This window comes from Manis javanica, chromosome 2, assembly GCF_040802235.1.
Source record: "Manis javanica isolate MJ-LG chromosome 2, MJ_LKY, whole genome shotgun sequence".
Classification (NCBI taxonomy): Eukaryota; Metazoa; Chordata; class Mammalia; order Pholidota; family Manidae; genus Manis; species Manis javanica.
Genome location: NC_133157.1, coordinates 18,301,935 through 18,322,082, shown reverse-complemented (window position 1 = coordinate 18,322,082; position 20,148 = coordinate 18,301,935). Strand labels below are relative to the sequence as shown.

General features: G+C 43.5%; 1 protein-coding gene across 4 annotated transcripts in view; it reads right to left on the bottom strand.

The window, feature by feature from the left end:
- The window catches only part of TNC (tenascin C), an 87,359-nt gene that overhangs the window by 51,919 nt on the left and 15,292 nt on the right, over positions 1-20,148 (bottom strand). For 3 of the 4 annotated variants that reach the window (XM_073225604.1, XM_036990531.2, XM_073225616.1), the window contains exons 2-6: positions 8,591-9,180; positions 4,679-6,088; positions 3,112-3,375; positions 2,008-2,123; positions 1,107-1,263 (exon numbers count right to left, since the gene is read on the bottom strand). In XM_073225604.1, the coding sequence (XP_073081705.1) occupies positions 1,107-1,263; positions 2,008-2,123; positions 3,112-3,375; positions 4,679-6,088; positions 8,591-9,047 (2,404 nt within the window). In that variant the 5' untranslated portion in view covers positions 9,048-9,180. Of the gene's footprint in view, positions 1-1,106; positions 1,264-2,007; positions 2,124-3,111; positions 3,376-4,678; positions 6,089-8,590; positions 9,181-10,479; positions 10,534-20,148 lie in introns of all 4 variants that reach the window. The other variant, XM_073225608.1, reaches the window with a different exon arrangement.

Below are 20,148 nucleotides of genomic sequence, written 5' to 3'. Positions count from 1 at the left end.
TTATAAAAGAGACAATCCTATGAATTGGCTCTGAGCTAGGCAAAATGTGCAAATATTTAAATACAAGATGTTCTGCCTTTCATGTCAACAGATTTAACTGTCCAATAACCCCTGCCAAGAAGAGTTAATTCCTTAAAGAGTTGGCTCATATGCTAACCTGAAGAAGATAGAGAGGCTTTCATAAATGGCAAGCAAAATATTTTTATTTGTTTACTTGCTTTAAAAAAATTTGCTTCCTGATAGAACAACTCCAAATTCAGACTTTTTCTCCCACCAAATGATCTAGCAGTGCCAAATCCTATTCTACCCCTAAGAAGTTCTCACATCTTTAGTACTAGTGATATTTTACTTCGGTTTCTGTGGAAGACATGGAATCACCTTTCCACAGAAACCAGGGCCTAGTCAGTGCTACCAGTACGGGGGCTCAAGTTACAAAACCAGATGCTGGCTTAAAACTGTGACTCTGGTTGTATTCACCACATGGTGTTCACCAAATTGATTTAGATTCTCTAAGCCTCAGTTTCTACTCTTGAAAAATAATAACATTAATATTTGCCCTACTTCTTTCACAGGACAAGTATAGTATTAAATTAGATGATGTGGTAGATTATTTGCAATGGTCTCATGCATTTATCTGCCTATATCTGTGTCCCTTTGAAATGTCACTTTGAAGCTCCTCTCAAGAGATGGACCCGTTTCCTCTCCCCTTAAATCTGGACTGGCCTTGTGCTTTGCTTTGACAGGAGCAATATGGTGCCAGTCCTGAGTCAGCTCAGCTGCCATGTGAGAGTCCCAGGTGAACATCCTAGAGGTTGAGAGACCATGTGCAGCAGAGAGACACCATCCTGGCTGAGGCCCCCCTCGGTTAGCTGGCCCTCAGCCCACACAGAGGCGTCAGTGAGCCCAGTCAAGGACAGAAGAATTGCCCAGCTGAGGCCAACCCCAGGTCACCAGTGTGCACAATTATTGTCTTAAACCAGTAAGTTTGGACTTGCTTTTTATATAGCAAAAGCTCATGGATACAGATGGTATATAAGAGGTAATATTATCAACCAGAATACGATCGGCTTTAGCATTGTGTCAGTGGTAGGAAAGGTGATACTCACGGGTGGTTGTTACCCTTTTCAGACCTGGGCCCCGGGTATTGTTTTTCACGATGTGCAGAGATATCTCGTACTCCTGCCCCGGGGCAAGGCCAGTTTGCCGGTAGGTGGTCTCTGGCCTCCGCAGGCTTTTGGTGATCTCTCCCTCATCTTCTTTATTCTGCAGGATAGGAGCACCTTGGTGAGACCTAAAGGAGGTTCCAGCCTCTTCATTTATGTGATTCATTCATTCTACATTCATTCCCTCCTCTTTCATATTTTTAGGAAGTCACTGAGCACTCACCGGGCATCAGATCAGTATGGTGGGCGCTAAGGATACAGAGATGCTAAGGATATTTCTCAAGTTCGTTTCTCTCTCTTATAAGCCTTTCTCTTCACTCCTTTGACACTCAACTCAAGTGATAGAATGGAGAGCTGAAGCGATTCTGGAGCCACTAACTCAATCCCTCCTTTGATGGACTAAGAAGCCAGCATCACAGACATCAGGTGGTTGTCCCCACAACTAGTTCATGGGTAGAGGCTGGGCTTAAATTCAGGAACCCACTTCCCTGCCTCACATCTTCTTTTAGTCCCAGAGAGAGGGGATACTCAATCTCAGACATGCCTAGAAGTATTCTGAGACTGAGACCATTCATTCTCTACTTTGCTTCTGAGAAGAGATTTGCAAGATTACAGGGAACATTCAGGACTCAGAGATGACTTAACATGTATTTGTCTAAGATCTTAGCCCTAAGTGCTATGCTTATTGATTTATAACAATCACTTAAAATACATATGCAAACACACAGGGGCTAATCAGGCTTTGTCCCCCACCAAAAGCAAAGATAAGAAAGTAAATACAAAAGTCTATAGAGCCCTGTGACCATCTTTCAGATCCCTGCACGGAAATAAGCCTGCTCCTTACCATATTCCGGAAGATAATCTCCCACGTTTCAAAAGCAATGTCCAGAGGATCCCACTCCACTTCCACAGATGTCTCCTTGATGGACTTGAATTTTAGGCCTTCAGGTGCTGGCAAGTCTATCAGGAAGAACAAGAGAGGAGGGAAGGATGGCTGCGTGTGTGCTGGGCCGACATAGCCACGACTCCACTAAACCCCAACGGTGGGTACGTGACCCCATCCCAGCTGGAGTCTATTTAAGCGTTCTTCCAGGATGCTCTCTACTGTGAGGTTGTATGAAAATTAATTTTAGGACCAACCATATGCTTTAATGTTGGCAATTTCACCTGTGGTTAAACCTATTATGTACTCAAGGTTTGGAATCAAACAGACTTGGGCTAGAATGTAAGCTCCACTGTTACAGTTTTGTAGTTTTGTGTGCTTGGGCAGACTGCACAAAATGTCCCACACCTCAGAATCTGTATTCAGGAGAAGGAGGTAAGTAAGCCTGCCTTCGGGAATGTTTTGAGGACTGAATGATATATTCCACAGAATGTTGGGTATGGCTCCTGGCATGTAGCACAAGTTTAATACATGGCAGCCAATGTTATTATTACTAAGCAAAAAGGACCAGTTTTGAGCAACAACTTGCTTTTTAGGTAGAAAGGTGGTTTTAATGTTATTGGACTCCTAGAGGAGTAATTTACGCCTTAATATTTCCACTTTTTTAAAAAAACCAGTGTAGAAAGAGAGAGAGCTCCATAGAAAGGTAGTGATAGAACAGTCATTAAGAGCATAAATCTGCAAGACTGCCGGGGCTTAAATCCTGTCTCCATCACTTACTGTGTAATTTGGGGTGAGATGCTCAAACTCAGCCTGAGTTTCCTCATCTGTGAAATGGGTTAACAATAGCTCCTACCTCAACAGTTATTGTGAGTTACATGAGTTAATATATGAAAAGTTTCTTTAAAAATATACTCAGTGGGCTTCTAGGGATTAGATTCTAGTGTCTTAACTGGTGGGGCTCTGCAAGGACAGCTAAGAGATATGGGGCACAGATGCAGCGGTAACTCATGGTGGTGGGCCCTGCCCTGGGCAAGTGGAGGGCAGCTGAGGCCGCGCACTCACAAGTGGCCACCCTGGCGCTGACGGGGATGCTCTTCTTGTTCTCCAGGATGGCGAACACGCGGATGAAGTACTCCACGCCGGGCTCCAGCTCCCGGATGGTGGTGGACGTCTGGTCCCCAGGGACACGGAACTGCATCTCCAGGCCATCCTCGTGGGTGGGTGTGTATATGACGAGGTACTCGGTGACCCGCATCTCATTGTCCCAGGCCAGGTTTACGGTCTCTTCTGTCACTTCGGTCACGATGAGTTCTTTGGGAGGGGACACTGGCAGGAATAAGAAAGGACAGCGTGGGTCAGATAGTGTCGGTAAGGCACTCTATACTCTAAATTAGAATGTTTGTTGAACAAACATTCACTTGTTCCCCTTGACCTGTCTCTTCTACTGCCAGTCTCAGAGGCCTGAAATCCAGCTTCATTTTCTAAAATGCAGAACTCATCAAGGACTCCCTGTTATGACCCATCTTTAAAGACTTTGGTGGCCTTGAGGCTAAAGTTCCAGGGCTGCCGTGAGGCCTTCACAGTTCTCTGTGACCTGGTTGCTCTGACTTCTCCACTCCCTGGGCCTTAGTTCAGATTCAGGCCATTTGTATGGGAAAGTGCAGCCTGAGCCTGGCTCCCTGCTCTGAACTTCAAGTCATACACCCTTAGCGCTGGAAGGGTTTAGGCTTATGTGGCCCAACTCCCACTTTCCAGATGTGAGCGAGGCACAGGGACTTGCCTAACATTGCTTATTTCATCAAATCTGGGACTCACATCTCCTCCCTGCCAGCCTGGTGTTCTTTCCAACCAGGCTTCCCTGCTTTGGCTGTGTTAAACACAGAACCATCCATCTATTCTTTCTCTCCCAATACCTTTAGCCAGGGGGCAGACATTCTCCATTATGACAAGTCTAAAATGGGTGGATGGGAGAATTACGAAGAAGATCCTCATTAAACATGAACATTATTGTTCTTTGCTGTGTTTTCACTCCATGTTTACTGAGCGCTTACTGTATACCGTGGCTTGTGCTGTTAGGATGCTGCTCCTCTAAAGAGCTTGCACTCCTGGGGATCAAAGACAGTAATGAAGATGATTCAAGAGAGGGGTCTGTGGGGGTCTGTGTCACAGGTGATTATCATTCAGTTTTCGTGGAGTGTGCATTTGAAAGTTTGTTTTATGTAACCTTACTGTCCACTCAATTTAGGTGAATTTTTACTTCCATCCAAATAGAGGGATTTAGTTTATTACCAGGTCTCAGGGGAGTAGGAAGGAAGGTAGATGTTTAGCAAAAGGAAGGCCATCATTTCATCTACTTCAACTTAGGCACTGGGTGTTAAACTCAGTGTAGACCAGTTAGGCAGACTCAAACACCAGCTCTGTGATGTATTAGCTGTGTGACCTTGGGACAATCTCATAACCTCTCTGAGCCACTGAGCCTTCAAGTAGGTAACCCTGTAACAGGTATATGACCAGGGCCTCTTCAAAGAATCAGTGTGCATGCATGTGTTTTTAATATGACACAAAGTATTGGAGAACTGTGTGCATGATATCATGGCTGTGATCAGCCCCCTGGGGCACTGGTACCTACCCTCAGAGCAGTCTTCCCCGGTGTGGCCCTCACTGCAAATGCAGCGGCCAGTGACGCACTGCCCCCAGTTACTGCAGTCATTGGGGCAGGAGCGCTGCCCGCAGTCTGGGCCAGTGAAGCCCTCGTGACAGATACACTGGCCGTCCTCACAGCGGCCCTGGCCGTGACAGTCGCTGGGGCACCTTCTTTCCTTGCAGTCTTTGCCCATGAAGCCATCATGGCACACGCACTGGCCATCCATGCAGCGGCCCTGGCCGTGGCAGTCACTGGGACAGGAGAGCTCTGAACAGTCGGGGCCGGTGAAGCCATCCTCACACATGCACTGCCCATCCACACAGCGGCCCCGGCTGCTGCAATCCCTAGGGCATCGCCGGTCCCGGCAGTCTTCACCCGTGTAGCCGTCGTCACAGACGCACATGCCATTCACGCAGCGGCCATGCTGGTGGCAGTCACTGGGGCAGCTCATGTCGCTGCAGTCATAGCCCTGGAAACCTTGCTCACACACACACCTGCCCTGCACACAGCGGCCCCGGCTGTTACAGTCGTTGGGGCACCGCAGCTGGCTGCAGTCCTCCCCGGTGTGGCCCTCGTCACACACACACTGCCCATTCATGCAGTGGCCGTGGCCACTGCAGCCATTGGGACACTGGAGCTCACTGCAGTCGGCTCCCGTGAAGCCATCATCACACTCACACTGCCCGTCAGTGCAGTGACCGCGGTGGTGACAATCAGCAGGACACCTCTTCTCACTGCAGTCCGCGCCGGCGAAGCCCTCGTTGCACACGCACTGGCCCACCTGGCACCGGCCCTGGCCACTGCAGGCATTCGGGCAGGTGAGCTGGCTGCAGTCCTCGCCTGTGAAGCCTTCCTCGCAGAAGCAGGAGCCGTTGACGCAGCGGCCACGGTCAAAACAGTCGTTGAGGCAGATGAGCTCGCTGCAGTCTTCGCCAGTGAAGCCCTCGTCGCACACACACTCATTCTCCACGCACCGCCCACGGTTGTGGCAGTTGTTGAGGCACAGGGGCTCACGGCAGTCGTCACCTGCGAAGCCATCGTGGCACACGCACCGGCCATCCACACACCGGCCGTGCTCCTCGCTGCAGGGCACCGGGCAGACCTCCTGGCTGCAGTCAGCCCCTGCGTAACCTTCGAAACACACGCAGACCCCTTCCAGGCACTTGCCCTGGTCACTACAGTCACTGGGGCAGGCCAGCTGGCTGCAGTCATCCCCAGAGAAGCCCTCATCACAGATGCACTGTCCAGCGAGGCACTGGCCTCGCAGGTGACAGTTGCCTGGACATTCAGGCTCAGAGCAGTTGGGGCCTTTCCAGCCAGGTTCACAAACACAGCCACATCCTTCTGTGCTAAAGTTGCCACGGCCACTGCAGAAGGGCCTGGTGTCCAGGCGACCTGCAATGGAAAGAACAAAGGCTCTCAGTTGCGCACAAGCAGACCAGCTTCTTGGTTCTATTTGCAAAAACTAGATCCAGTCAGTCAGAGCAAGGATGTACTCTCAGGCCTTATCTAGCTTGGAGACCATTTGCCTAGTGTGTGGAATCATATGGGACGCAAAATGAATTCGTGCAAGTAGGAATTCTTAACCTGTGCTCTCCGAAATTGTAGACTCATATGCCAAGATTGTGTGTTCATGTGTGTAGTTGTGTGTGTGTGCATGTTTGTGTTTCCACCCCCAGGGAAAGGATCCACAGTTTTCACCAAATTTTCAAGTATTCCCATGACCCTGATGATTACGAATGACCACTTATGAAATGCATTATGATGTTCTTTCTCCTGTTACCTAGTCAAGGTCAGGCACATAAGGGAGTAACTATTTCACAAGGAGTAGCTGTTGAACTGAACTCAGTTCTGACTCTTTGGTTTAACAGCTGTGCTACATTTGGGAATTCAACCACTTTCTGGAGCTCAGTTTCATTTGATCCAATAGCCTACTTCCCTGGGTATATCAGAGTTAAATGAGGACATGAAGAATCTACTGTTGTTTTCTTGAAAAGTGTTTTGGGTTGACTCAAGTTGGTATGTCAGTTTATGTGACCAAAACTTTCTACTTTTTCTTAATTGAAATGAGGCGACTAAGGAGTGGCTTTCTAACTCTGTCAGGACAAACTTCAATTTAACTTCATTCTCATACAATTCCTGTGCCTCTATCTTTTTTCTTTTTTCCTATCTTGAAGGCTGTAGGGGTGGGTGACACTGAGAAACATGGTCAGTGCTGACACGACTCCAGCTCTTTGAAGTCTATGTAATATCTTGGCTCAACTTGCAGGAGTAACTGGTGTGGTCTCCCTGGAGAGGGACAAAGCTCACTCCATTCTCTCTGTATCTGAATACAGTTGTATTAACATAGTTTATCTCCTTCCTGACAGCAAGAGGGAAGACAATATTAAAAAAAAGTTGGTTTGAAAAGTTAGAATGTAAATCTATGCTGTTGAATATGATACCACTGGACACAATTGAATTGTCCCTAGTTTGAAGTGAGATGTGCTGTAAGTGCAAAATACACCCTGGATCTCAAAGACTTCGTCTAAAAGAAAAGAATCTAAAATATCTATTAGTAATTTTTGTGTTGATTCCAGGCTGAAAAATGGATAATTTGGTTATATTGGGTTAAATAAAGTAGGTGATTTAAATTATTTTTACCACTTTCTCTTTCATTTTTTTAATGTGACTATTCGATAAGACTACAAGTATGGTACACTTTCTCTATTGGACAGCATTACACTAAACAATTATCTCCACCCCTTCTTTAGCATTAATGCTAGTGTAACTCCTATCTGCATTCTGCCAGAGAGCTGACAGAGTGAAAGATTAACTGATTTGTACATAAAAAGACTTTTTTTTTTTGCCTCAGAAACCCAGAGCATGTCCTAAAGTACTCTCCCCTTATGCTGATTAGGTCTATTCTTGAAATAATTTGTTGAAGTAATTTCTGGTAATTTTTTTCTGAGTGCCAGAAATAGTGATTTTCATCTTTGTTTTGAAGCTACTGAAAACTCCTGTGGCTCTATCAGCTTTAGGAAATGGAAATGAGGACATAATTCCAAAGTTGCAAAATTCCTAAGAAAAGAATACTCCTGGAGACAGGGGATCACTGGGAGAGTGTGAGTTCTGGAGACACACAGGCACATTCAAAGCACCCATCTCTTGTCGCCCTTTGTGTCATTTTTGTGCCAACTGGTTAACTTCTTTGGGTCTGAGTTCTCAGATCTGTGCAATGGGAGTGTTCAACCTTATTTCGAAGGGTTGATGGGAGGATCAAATGAGATAATGAATTACAGTGCCTGCTATGTAAAGGGGGCTCAATCTGATCATCAGCATCATTGGCATTAAACTGGAATATTTTTCCCAATTCCCACAGCCTTTGTACCACCACAGGCAGTGCCAGACCTTCGTAAGAACACTAGAGTGTGGAATACTGTGGTTTAAGTCCTCTATCAGCCACTTAGGGCAGGACCTTGAAGAATCTTATCCTCCTTTGGACTTGAGTGCCCCTATTTGTACAGTGAGGTGATGGGGGTATATCACATATCAGGATCTTTCAGAGAGTGATCTTTGGAATTTCATTATATGTTCACAGGCTTTGGGGTTGAGAATGGTCAAGTAAATTTTAGAAAATTGTAATTAAAGTGCAACAGGGTTTTTCAGAGCCAGACTTCTCAGAGGCCTCTGAAAATTCCTCTGAAAAATATTTGTCACTAAGACTCTCCAAGAGCAGAGATGGTTACGTTCTTCTCGTTTATTTGACCATAGAACCTCCTTTTAATGCACAACTTTTTAAAAAAAGTGAGGCTAGTTCTGCAGGGAACCCACTTTGGAAACAGCTGATGGACCCTGCCAGGCTCATCATTTCTCCCATTTGCACAGGGAGGGGCTGGGCCCGCCACCAGCTTGTACCTTCAGCAGGTTGGAGACAGCAGCCTGCTCCTGCCATGCATTGTTCCCGCAGGGACGACACCAGGTTCTCCAGCTCCTCCAGCCTGTGCAGAAGCTCCTTGACGTCCGGAGCCGGGGCACAGCCACAGGCCCGGCGGGGGATGTTGATGCGGTGCGTGAAGACGATCTGGTTTTCCCCATCTACGGTGTGCTCCTGGAAGCTCTCGCTGGGCTCTGACGCTGGAGCCAAGTCCTTCTCCCCACTGGCTGATTCCAGGTCCACCGAGCACTGGGACCCTACAGGCAGCTTGATGTTGTAGACGTGGTTGAACACCACTGGCTGGTTTTCCTCTGGCAGGGTGACATTCACCTGACTCTGTCGCTTGTGCCGGATGACTTTCTTGAGGACCCCCCCTTCTGTAGGGAGAGCGAGCAAAGCTAGGAAGATGCCCGCCAACAGCGGAGTCACGGCCCCCATGGTGGAGGCAGGTTTGGCTGAATGTTTCTGGGGTTCTGTGGTCCTAGGATGTCTCACTCTCAAGCAGAATTGGGGATCTGGAAGCACAGGATAGACTCCAAATAGTTGTCCCTGATCTTGAAAGACTTCTCTTCTATGAGTAAACAATGGAAAAGAACAAGCTTGTTAGTCTCTACTGCTAATTGAAACTACTAAATCTCTGCAATTCCAAGGGAATTTTGATTTTATATCTCCTGTGTTTGAAGCTTTTCTGATGTTCCTTTAGTATGCACTGTAGTGTTAAACATAAAATGGTCTCTAATAAAATAATTTTGCCATCTTAAAGGGATGATTTCACTCACTAGTCAACTTCTGAAAATATGGGGAGACAGCAGGGTCTAGAGGAAAGGGTAAAACTCTGGAATCAGACAGACCAGATGGGGGTTTGGCTCTCAGCTCCAGCTCTGGGCCTTTGAGGAAGTCATATCACTTTCCTTTGTGATTTCATTTTTTGTACAATGAAGATTGCAGTGGCTAATTACATTCACATAATGGTGTATGTAAAAGCATTAAGTAGACATCACCCATATAATCATGAGATTATTGGTCACAGTGATACAAAGGCCATGGCTCCTGCAGAACTTCAGTAACTCCTCCCTCTTATTATTCGTCCTCCAATCCAAGGTTAACACCATCTGCTGGTTCTCCTCTGCTAGGGGAAGCAGAGATTAAAATGAAGGATTCCAGAGAGCAAACTGAGTTTTAATTCCAGCTGAGCTTCGTACTATTGTGTGTGTTGGAATAGTATCCTACCTCTTTGAACCTCAGTTTCTCTTCTCCTTGATTTATTTCTAAAACCTTGAAAAGTCAAGTTTTTAGAAGAGTCTGCCCGAATGTTCCTGAACCACTTGTCCAAACTATGATCCAGGGCAAAGGATGACTCAGAAAGAATGTCTTCTCCAATCAACAAGTACTTAACATTGTTCTTCCTGAATGCTGTGGACTGAATCATGTCCTCTCTCCCCTGCCAAATTCATGTGGTGAAGCCCTAACCTGAAATTTGGAGATATGGCCTTTAGGGTAGTGATTAGGTTTGAATGAGGTCATAAGGGTGGGGCCCTAATCTGTTAGTATTGATGGCCTTAAGAGAAGAGGAAGAGACACCAGATCTCTCTCTCTCTCTCTCATACAGAGGAAAGATCATGTGAGGACATGGTGAGAAGGCAGCCATCTGTAATCCAGGAAGAGAGGACTCAATAGAACTGACTTTCCCAGCACCTTGATCTGGGATGTCTAAGCCTCAACAACATATGAGAAAATAAATTATTGCTGTTGAAGCCACCTAGTCTGTGGCATTTCATTATGGCGGTCCAAGCAAATTAATACACCAAGTTTTCCACCAAGATCAGAGTTCTGTGGATGAAAGGAAATAAATGTAAGACCAAGTGCCTACCTTCAGAGGACTTAACAGTAGAATTAAGAAGAAAATGGGATCGTCCAGCCAATCCTTAAGGAGCAAAGTGGGAGAATGCAAATTATTTATTTTGTGGTATTTATATTTGTGGATTATAACTGCTTTTGGAGTTTGAGAAAAACAAAAGAATTTTCAAAATATTGGTACTGCATGGCTTGTTGCAAAGGATGGCCCTTGCGAGTGAAAAGGACTAGGTTCAGAGTATGGAGGAGAACATGCCATTGTGAGGCAGTTCCTCCTTTGCCAAGTTGTCTTATGCCTCTGTCTTGTGGCTGTTTACCTGTTTGGGCAATCAGGTAAGCAGAGGAAAGGGGAACTGTCAAAGGCAGTTGAGAAATTACTGAGTAAATATAGGAAGACATGGTTAAACTTTAGGTTGTTATAATATTGACTAAAACATGCCTGGTATGCATGTGAGAATGATCTATACAGGGTATGAAATGATTCACAGTCCTCTGTAATTAGGAAATACATGTGAATGTAATTTGTGAAAACAGTTGAGATCAGTCCTTTCACAAACACACGTTTTCCCATGCCAATGCTATTCTTACACTTGCGCATTCTAAGTTGACTATTTATTCAATTAGATGCAGTATTTGGATTGCTTATCTCGTAAGAGGTTTCCTAACTTCTTTTTCCAGGAAGCTCTTATCCCAATGATAGAATTCATTAACATGATCCCAAATGATTGCCTCCTTCATGAAGACAGAGAGTGCGAAATCTGGAGGGACTGTGGCAGGGAAAACTGACCTGACAAGCATGTCTATAGGACTGAGCATGGGTCTGGGGACCTAGAAAGCACCCACTATGCATTTAATCAAGAACTTTCTATCCATACTCCCACCACATCTAATTATAGCCATAGTTGATATTTTAGCAACTACATACATATAACGTCTACTTAGGACATCTACTCCATGGTTAGGCAGGACACAAAACAAAACTAAAGCTAAAATAAAAAAATTCTTTTGAGTATGCTTTCTCATTCAGATTGGTTTCCTAAATAGGGATTTGTGGATCTGTGACATAGACAAGCCTAGTGAATGAAAATTATCATGAAGACGAGAACCTGCCAAGTTCTCTTTCAAACCAGCATAGCCCATCTTATTTGTTTACTGGACAAATATTTATTGATTGCACACCCACTGCAATTTCTTTAACTCTCTTTGCCTTCCACAAAGTCCCTCCTTCCCGCCCTCTTCCCATCAATTCTTAGTTTTTTTTTGTTTTTGTTCTTTTTATGAGGAAGGGCCATGGGCCAAGCTTGAAATACTTTTGGACTTTTATCCAACACTTCTGTGTGTGTTGCTAAATGACTTAAATTTCCATCTGAAAGGCCACTGGAGTTGCTGGTTGAGACTCCCGAGGCAGAGGCAGTGAGTCTCAGGTAACAATGACCACAATATGGGTTTAGTGAGTCTTTCACTGTGTACTGTCACAGTCAAATGTGCTGTTTGGAGGGAGGAAACGTGATTCACGGAAGTTTGTATTTCTCATTGGTGGGGTAAACTGAAGGCAGGCCGATGTTTTGTACTTTGGAAAAGACCCATTATTTCTTTAGAGTGGTGGAAAAATGCCTGCACTTTGGAATTAGACACACCTGGGTTTAACACACTCACTCCCTATTTATTCCCTCCAATCTATGACTTCATTTGTAAAATGGGAGTCAAAATCCTTCCAGAGGGAATTAGGGATTTGAGATCTGTACAGAAAACAACCAGCACGGTATCAGGCCCACAGAAGGCACATGTTAAAACATAGCCTCTATTTTGTTACACACTTAGGAACAAAACCTAGTGTGAGTCCACAATAATAGCTTCCATTTGCTTAAGTTTGAGCTTGACCTCCCCACTGAATCCAGTCTTAAACTCAGAGAGTAATTTGAATCCAGATCAAAGAGGCACTGAAGAAATCACTGATGGGTGAGGAATTAAACCTTATGAAGATAAATTTACTAGAACTGGAAATATTTACACCAGAGAGGAAAAAGATAGGGAGCAAATAATAACCTTTAAGAATGTAAAACATTCTCATGCAGACAACTGGCTGGTTAATGTGTCCTCTGAGGATAGACCTAGGGATCATTACTTTAGATTCCAGTTTCTGGTATCTAGGTTAGACATGAAGGGTCATGTTCTGACAGGCTTTAAAAATTTTGGAATGAACAACTTATTCTATTGGATTCTTTAAAGCACAAGCAGATTTTTAGCTTTATAGGTAGGGAGCAGGCAAGAAAACGTCTGGAAAATATCTTGTAGGAGGAACGAGTGCTAGCCTGTGGGTATTTATCCTGTAGTCAAAAAAAGCCAGGTTTAAGAGGAGCAGGACTACCATGCATAGACCCTGGGGAGACAGGGCTTGTCCCTTGCGGCCCCAAAGGACAGAACAAGTGCTGTGTTACACGTGTATGTTGGGAGTGGGGAGGAGGATTGGTTACAAAAAGGCACATTTCAGCACAACAGGAGAAATACTTTCCTAGTTGGAATTATCCAGTAGAAAGGACTTCTCTGAGACCATAGCAAGCTCCAAGGTGCTGAAATGTAAATAGAACAGTGTTTTTGTAGACAAATCGTCTTGGGTTTGAGGCACTGTTCAGTCACTTCCTCTTTCTTGGGCAAGGTATTATGCTACGGTGGGCCGGAGTCATGTCTGCATTAAAATGGGATGAGCGTCTTTGTAGGATTATTGTGAAAAGTGCCTAAAACAAGCTGTCCTAGGGATGGCACAGTCTGGCAGCAGGAAGAGCGCAATAAAGGGCAGCTTCTGCAGTGAAAGATATGGACTCAATTACCATTTTGCCCAGGATTTCTTTCTCCTGACTCTTGAAATATTTGGCATTTGCAGGTCTGTTTTTTAAGCAAGGGTAAGAGCTCTGTGGTGAAGTAGCGACTTTTCTCTCTCAGTGTTCCCAGGCAAGTATGTTCTGGGAGATTACAGATATGGATTAGATATAGATAATACAGATAATATCTCTATCATCTGTCTATCTATCATCTATCTATATCTATCTATCTATCTATCTATCTATCTATCTATCTATCTATCTATCTCATCTATTTATCATCTATCATCTATCTATCTATATCATCTATTTATCATCTATCTATCATCTATCTATCTATCTATTTATCTATCTATCTATATAATCTATTTATCATCTATCATCTATCTATCTATCTATCTATCTATCTATCTATCTATCTATCTATCATCTATCTATCTACCTATCTATCGTGAGATTAACAGATCTGGTAAGTCAATGTTTGCAAAGGAGGGCAGCTAGAAGGGTCACAGTCTTTGTATTGGCTCAGTACATAGGCTGTTGGGGTCACACGTCTAGGGCAAGGAGGCTATTTCCAAGCTATATATGTTGCCCTGCTCTGTGCCCTGTCTCAGCATATACGCTGAGAGAAGAAAAACGCACATGTAGGTTAGACTTTGTTTTCTATCTTTAGCAAAAGCAATTTTTAGAGCCAAATGAATGACCGTTCATTGTTTTTGTGAAACTTTTTAGGTGTCTCCACTCCAGTCCATTAACTTCTCAAAACATAATTAATCTGGAGAAAAAAAATCTACCATAAAGATTCCCCCAGGAGATAGAGGTTTCAAAGAGGTAGAAAACTTTAAATTCACCAGTCTACAGCTGTGCTGTCTGATATGGTAGCCACGAGCCACAAGTGGTGAAATTCAAAGAGTAATTTCCAATTGGCATCAAAATTACAATGAATTCAAATTAAGTATAATTAAAAATTGGGTCCTCAGTTGTAACACCCACATTTCAATTGTTTTTTAGTGACATGTAGCTAGTGGCTATAACATCAGACAGTGCAGATGAAGAATATTTCGGTCATTGCAGGAAGTTCTGTTGAGCAGTACTAGTATAGAGGGTTGCTTAGTGATATGGTGTTAGCAAATAAGGAAACTGAAGCTCAGAGGGGTGAGAGAGTCTATAGGAAAGTTATGCTATTGCTGAGACTCTCTTATGTCTAATGCAAATGGTAAATATCTCTGATACAGGTGCCAGGAGACTAGGGAGAGAAGATGGTGTCTTTTCAGTAACTCATCTAAACATAAATGAACATGTATGTGCACTGTCATTTCCATTGCATTTTTAAACACTACATATTCAGACATACCGGGGTACAAGTGAGAGATGGTCCTTATGTCTACTGTCCTCCTCAAAGCTGAAGGGTCACTCACTGCAGGTTAGCCTTTCCCCACATTCTTCCTATGGGATAGGAAATTGTCTCTTCTTCCTTTTCCTGCATATCTTAGAGCCCCACATTCTCCATGAGCTGCTTCTCCTCAAATCAAACCAAAGTAACCCCAGGAACCATTCTAGCCCTGCCTAATATCTTGTCCTGCTCTGTCTCACCCTTCTCTTGGGAGATGGTACAACTTGTCAAAGATAATTGATGACTCTGCTTCCTCTGTTGACCCTGCATTCCTTTGCTGCAGAGTTTTTGAGGTGACTCAGTGCATTTACTTCAGCAATATAAAAAATTCTGCTGATGAAGCACTTGGGTGTGTGCAAAAGAGCCTGGTCTTCGGAGAGAAACAGACCTGTGTCAGAATACAGCTCTCCCACTTAGTAGCTGCTACCTGTGTTCATTTACTTTCCTCTTTGAGTCTCACTTGCCTCATCTCCTACATGGCTCTACATAGATCTATTTTACAGTGTTTTGGGAAGGTGGAACGAAACGAGAACATGTACGTTAAGATGTATGTTGAACTCCTAGCATATACTAGTTGCTTTATACATGGTAGCTAATGGTAATAGGAACAATAAAAACACTCATCAAATAGAGAATACGTCAGAGAGAAAACTTTGCATCTAGAAGGGACGGGAGAATCAGTAAGATACAGCATCACTAAAATAATCAGATAGGTAATAAAAGAGATTGGCTCACCTAAGTCTATTAAGGTAGGTTACATTTCCTTTTACAGGGCTTAAAAAAGACCTTGAGAAAAATGCCATCTGACATGGACCTGAAGAAGGGGCGGCATTCTGAAAAGTGGATGGATACAACTGTAGTGGGAAGGTAGAATTTGAAGCCTATGGAGGGAACAGCATGAGAAAAGGCAAGGGAGTTGGTATGCATGGGTGACAAGGAAAATAAAGATGACAGTGACAATAGCAGCTCCCCTCTGTGGCTGCCTGACATGGGCACAGGTGGGGTAGCATGTCTAGAATGCTAAAGGTCTAGCTCTGCTGGGGTGTGAAAGACATGAGGGGAGTGGAGAGGAAGGGGTGCACAGAGTTGGCAGAACCACAGTGAGGACAGCATTAAAGGTCAGTGAGGCTTTTAACGGATACTGAGCCCAGTAAGCAATGTGGTATCTAAGGCTAGGTGCCTAACTGCCTGTGGAGAGGACTAAACAACACACAGGCTTCTGTATTTAGTCCCTTGCTTTCTAAATACCTTGCACATATATGATGACTGCCCCCTACAAAAAAATTTTTTTAACAGATAACAATAGTCTTGAAGCCTTAAAAAAAATTTTTTTTTATAGTTGTGGAGGGTGTTAAAATGTTAGGGCTTCATTACTGATGAAAGATAAAAAATTCTTGTTTTAATTTCTTTAGTATGAGATGTTACCTGTGTAGGGTGGTTCTCCAGATTTTGGCATTACAGATTTTTATTCAGAACATGACTCTGACACTTCATTTAACAGGTGAGGAAATGGTCAGTACCATGGCAGCCATGTCCCAAGGGCTTTTTGGTTAATAATTTTATTCTTTAAGATGCCTCTTGGCTTATTACCAAAACTTCCTTTTTTTTCCTTCTTGAGTAGAGCTGTTTGGTAGCTGACCTTTTGGAAGCAGCATGGAATAAACTTAGTTATTTTTAGGCACCTCACCGTGAGACAAAGACCATTGCTAGATGAAGGAATCAACAGTCTTTTAATTTTTCCTTGGTCACAGCTGGAGAATAAACAATTTCATTTTTAGATAAAGATAAGATTTCCAATTGGCTAGAATCATATTTCAGAGTTAGTTACTTATGATTTCATTTTTAGTAACTTATGGAATATATTTATCTTGTTGACTTAGGCATGTACTGAGATATCCTAGGTTTGGGGGAAGAAGGAGGATTCCTACTATTTAGAAATGAAATTGAATTTCTTTCCACATCATTTTGGCAATACATGAGGCAATTCATACCATATTTTTCTTCTTGCTTACAGGCAAGAGAATTTTATTGTGCACAGTCAGTTAAGCATGGAGTTGCTTACATGGGCATTCTTAAAGGTTCTAGAAATTCCTCACTCCTTGTTCTTCCCAACATCCATAAATTCCTTCTTGGAATGTGTCAGGAAGAAAGAGGAGCCAGGAAAGAGCCTTAAGTGTGGTTTTTTTCCAAGGACATCCGATCCTTACATTTGAGTGAGTCCAGCACAACCTGTCTTAAACGAACTGAAAAAATTCTGGCTGCTAAGCCAAAGCCCCTCCATGCCCTAGGTGTTTGAACTTCAGCATTAAAAAAATATTTATCCATTTAGGTAGCATGGTGGCTTAACTGATGCCCGGTTAGGAAGCTCATAGTGCCAGCAGCCATCCCAGAGCCCTGAGAATTAATTCATCTTTAAAGCCATTCATTCTTGTATTCAACAGACATGAGTTTAATGAAGGCTAAGACCAGGTGGAGGTGTTTCAGAGACCCATAATGGATACAGATCTTGCTCTTAATGAATTCAAGTCCAGTAAAGGACAGACATGGAAACAGATACTTACGGGGAAGAATGATAAATGCTACAACTGATAGATCTCCAAGGATGGGCAGTGCAGTGTTTGAGAATATTTGCTCTAGAATCAGTCAGATACTATTAGATTCTGGGTCTGTCATTTGCTATTAGTTTGAACTGTATGGAATTGCCATTTTCGTAGGTCAAAAATGGTTGGATAGGGGCAACTTCATATGGTTCCACCCAGCAGCTGTGACCCTGGATATGTAACATTGCCTCTCTGAGCCTCAACTTTATTTGTAAAATGGTAACAATAGTATCAACCCCACAACAAAGTTCTTCCAACTGCAAGTGGGAGAAAATGAGATGAAATGAGGTAATATGTGGAAATATTTAGGATGGTACCTAACAGGAGGAATATTTTAGTAACTGGTGTGTGTTGTTATTGTGTGATGATTTTATGTCTTGTTTGCAGAAGGCAGTCAATGGAAGGCTAATCTCTGAAAATGAGGGATTTCTAAGGAAATTTTGGGAATTTGCCCCTCTTGCTCACTCTTGCTTTTTCGTGGAAGTCTATAATTCTCAGTGTCTTGCTTGGCCAAGTGACAAGGGTACTCTGAAATCTTTAGGGGTGGGAGGAGGCTGCGCTGTAGTCCTGGTTTGCTTCCTAGCCTATATTCTCTTTCAGCAGCAAGGAAAGCAAGTCCGTGAGGCTGGGGTGGGGCTCTTTTCTGGGAGGTCAGTACCCTGGCCAAGAGGCAGTGCTGCTACTGGGATGGTGTCCGTGCTGCTCTGCCAGGGCTTTCTCCAGAACAGGCTGCCTGTGGTTTAGCCTTTCAAGATGCTGCTCCTAACGGGAAACATTTGGCTTAGCTTCTTGGCACTTTCCATAGACACTGACAGATATCAGGCCATAGACTCAAAATCAAACCTGGGCGGGGCTTAGAAGCAACTGCGGAAGATCACTGAGTGCAGAGGTGGTGAATGTGTGCCCCCCACCCCCACATACTGCTAGTGCTAATCAATACCTGTACATTTCTGTGGAGCCCCCCTTCAGAACTGTTAATCAATATATCACTCCAGGCAGCCACATCCGACTAAGAGATAGTACATGACATCAAAGAGAATAACACCAAGAGAGGGTCACCAGCTAATCAGTGGAGAAGCTGATACGTAAGACCCAGAGATTCTGCCTCTTGGTCGGTGGATTTGATCGAAGTCTATCTCTTCCTCCAGGCCACTGAGAGGTCTTCAAAAATAAGTGCATATGAAAGGCTTCTAGTAATCTTAGTCTGAGGTCATAGTAAAGGTCCCCAGAGAGAAATATCAGCAATGGGATCTTAGAGAGCCCCAGGTTTCTTGGTCCTGAAGGGTTTCTCAATTTTTCATCCATCCATCCATCCATCCATCCATCCATCCATCCATCCATCCATCCAGCTATTCACCTTTTCAGTACATACTCATTAAAGACCTACCATGTGCCAAGCCCTAAGCACAAGGGGTAGAACAATGAAGAAGATAGGCATGTTCTAATCATAGAACAATTTCCTCCTGAAAGGTCACAAAATGCAGTTGACTTTAAATCCATGTATTGTGGATTTAGTGCTTGTGACATCCTTAGGTGTCACTGCAGTTTGGGGACATGGTGTGCACTGCTAAGCTGACAGCAAGGATACAAATGTTAAGATTCTTTCAAAAAATGCTTGGTGTTTACTGACAATGGGCTGCACAATGTGTGGGGTGCTGAGGAGACAAAGCAGAGTAAGGACCTATTCTCTACTTCCAGAAATCTCAGAAACTGGAAGCATACACAAGCAAAGTTCAGAAGCAGTACCGGTCCGGGTGAAGGAGCTGAGAAAAAAAGTGTCACAGAGGGCTTGGAAGTTCACAGAGGGCTTCCCGGAGAAGGAAGGGCTTAGAATCATCAAATAGTGACTGAAGAGGCCTTGGAAGATTGGGAAGAGGTTGAAATCATAATAATAACAACAAAAGATATAAAAATATCCTCAACTGTCACTCATTGATTGCTTACTTTTTCAGAGTTTGTGCTAAGCATTGTAAATCTCCAATTTTAAATTCTCAGAGTGATACAAGGTGGTATCTTTACTTCAATTTTGCAGATGAGGAATAATTATCAGCAATGGGATCTCGGAGAGCTTCTCCGTTAAGAGCCTCTATAATACCTATGCAGATGCAGCATAGAATAATTAAGTGGCTTGTGCAAGTTTAGATATCTATTAAGTAGTGGAGTCGGGATTTGAACCCAGGTCCATCTGAGTCCAAAGTAACAGCTCTGAACCACCATCTTACACAGCTTTCTGTGCTGGAGGGAGAAGGAAAGGAGTTATGTTTCAAGACCAGACCCAAGCTCTGTCTGTATAACTTTCAAACACCTGACTTAAAAGGTAATATTATCAATGCCCTGGAATTAGGGCCTTATAATGCTAGACAGCCTGTGAATGCTATGGAGTTGAAGCATAGTAACACAGATAAGGAGATGATGCTCAGTTATTATTGGGAGAGGATTCCAGATGCCTTGAAGGCTACAAACAAGCCCTTCTGCAATCTCCAAGTGGGCCAATCTATCCTTCAAGATAAAGTTTAAAAAAAATCTATTATTAGAAGTTTTCTTAGGTAACTTTTTCCCTCTTGGAATCTCTGAGTACAATTTTATTTGATATTATTTCCATCATATGTCATTCTAAAAACTATTCTGGCTGACTTTACTTTGTATATATATGTATGTATATATCTTCCTCTTTCAGAGCAATAAGCAAATTCTATCTTGTACATTAGACTATAAGCAGTCAGACTTCATACAGCTAGAGTGGATATAGACTGTAAGCTCTATGAGGGCAGGGACTGTACCTGAGTCACTCATCTTTTGCTACTCTATGCCAGGTTCTGAGTCTAAACAGAGTGAATGCACAATATATTTATATTTTAATAAAATAAAGCAGA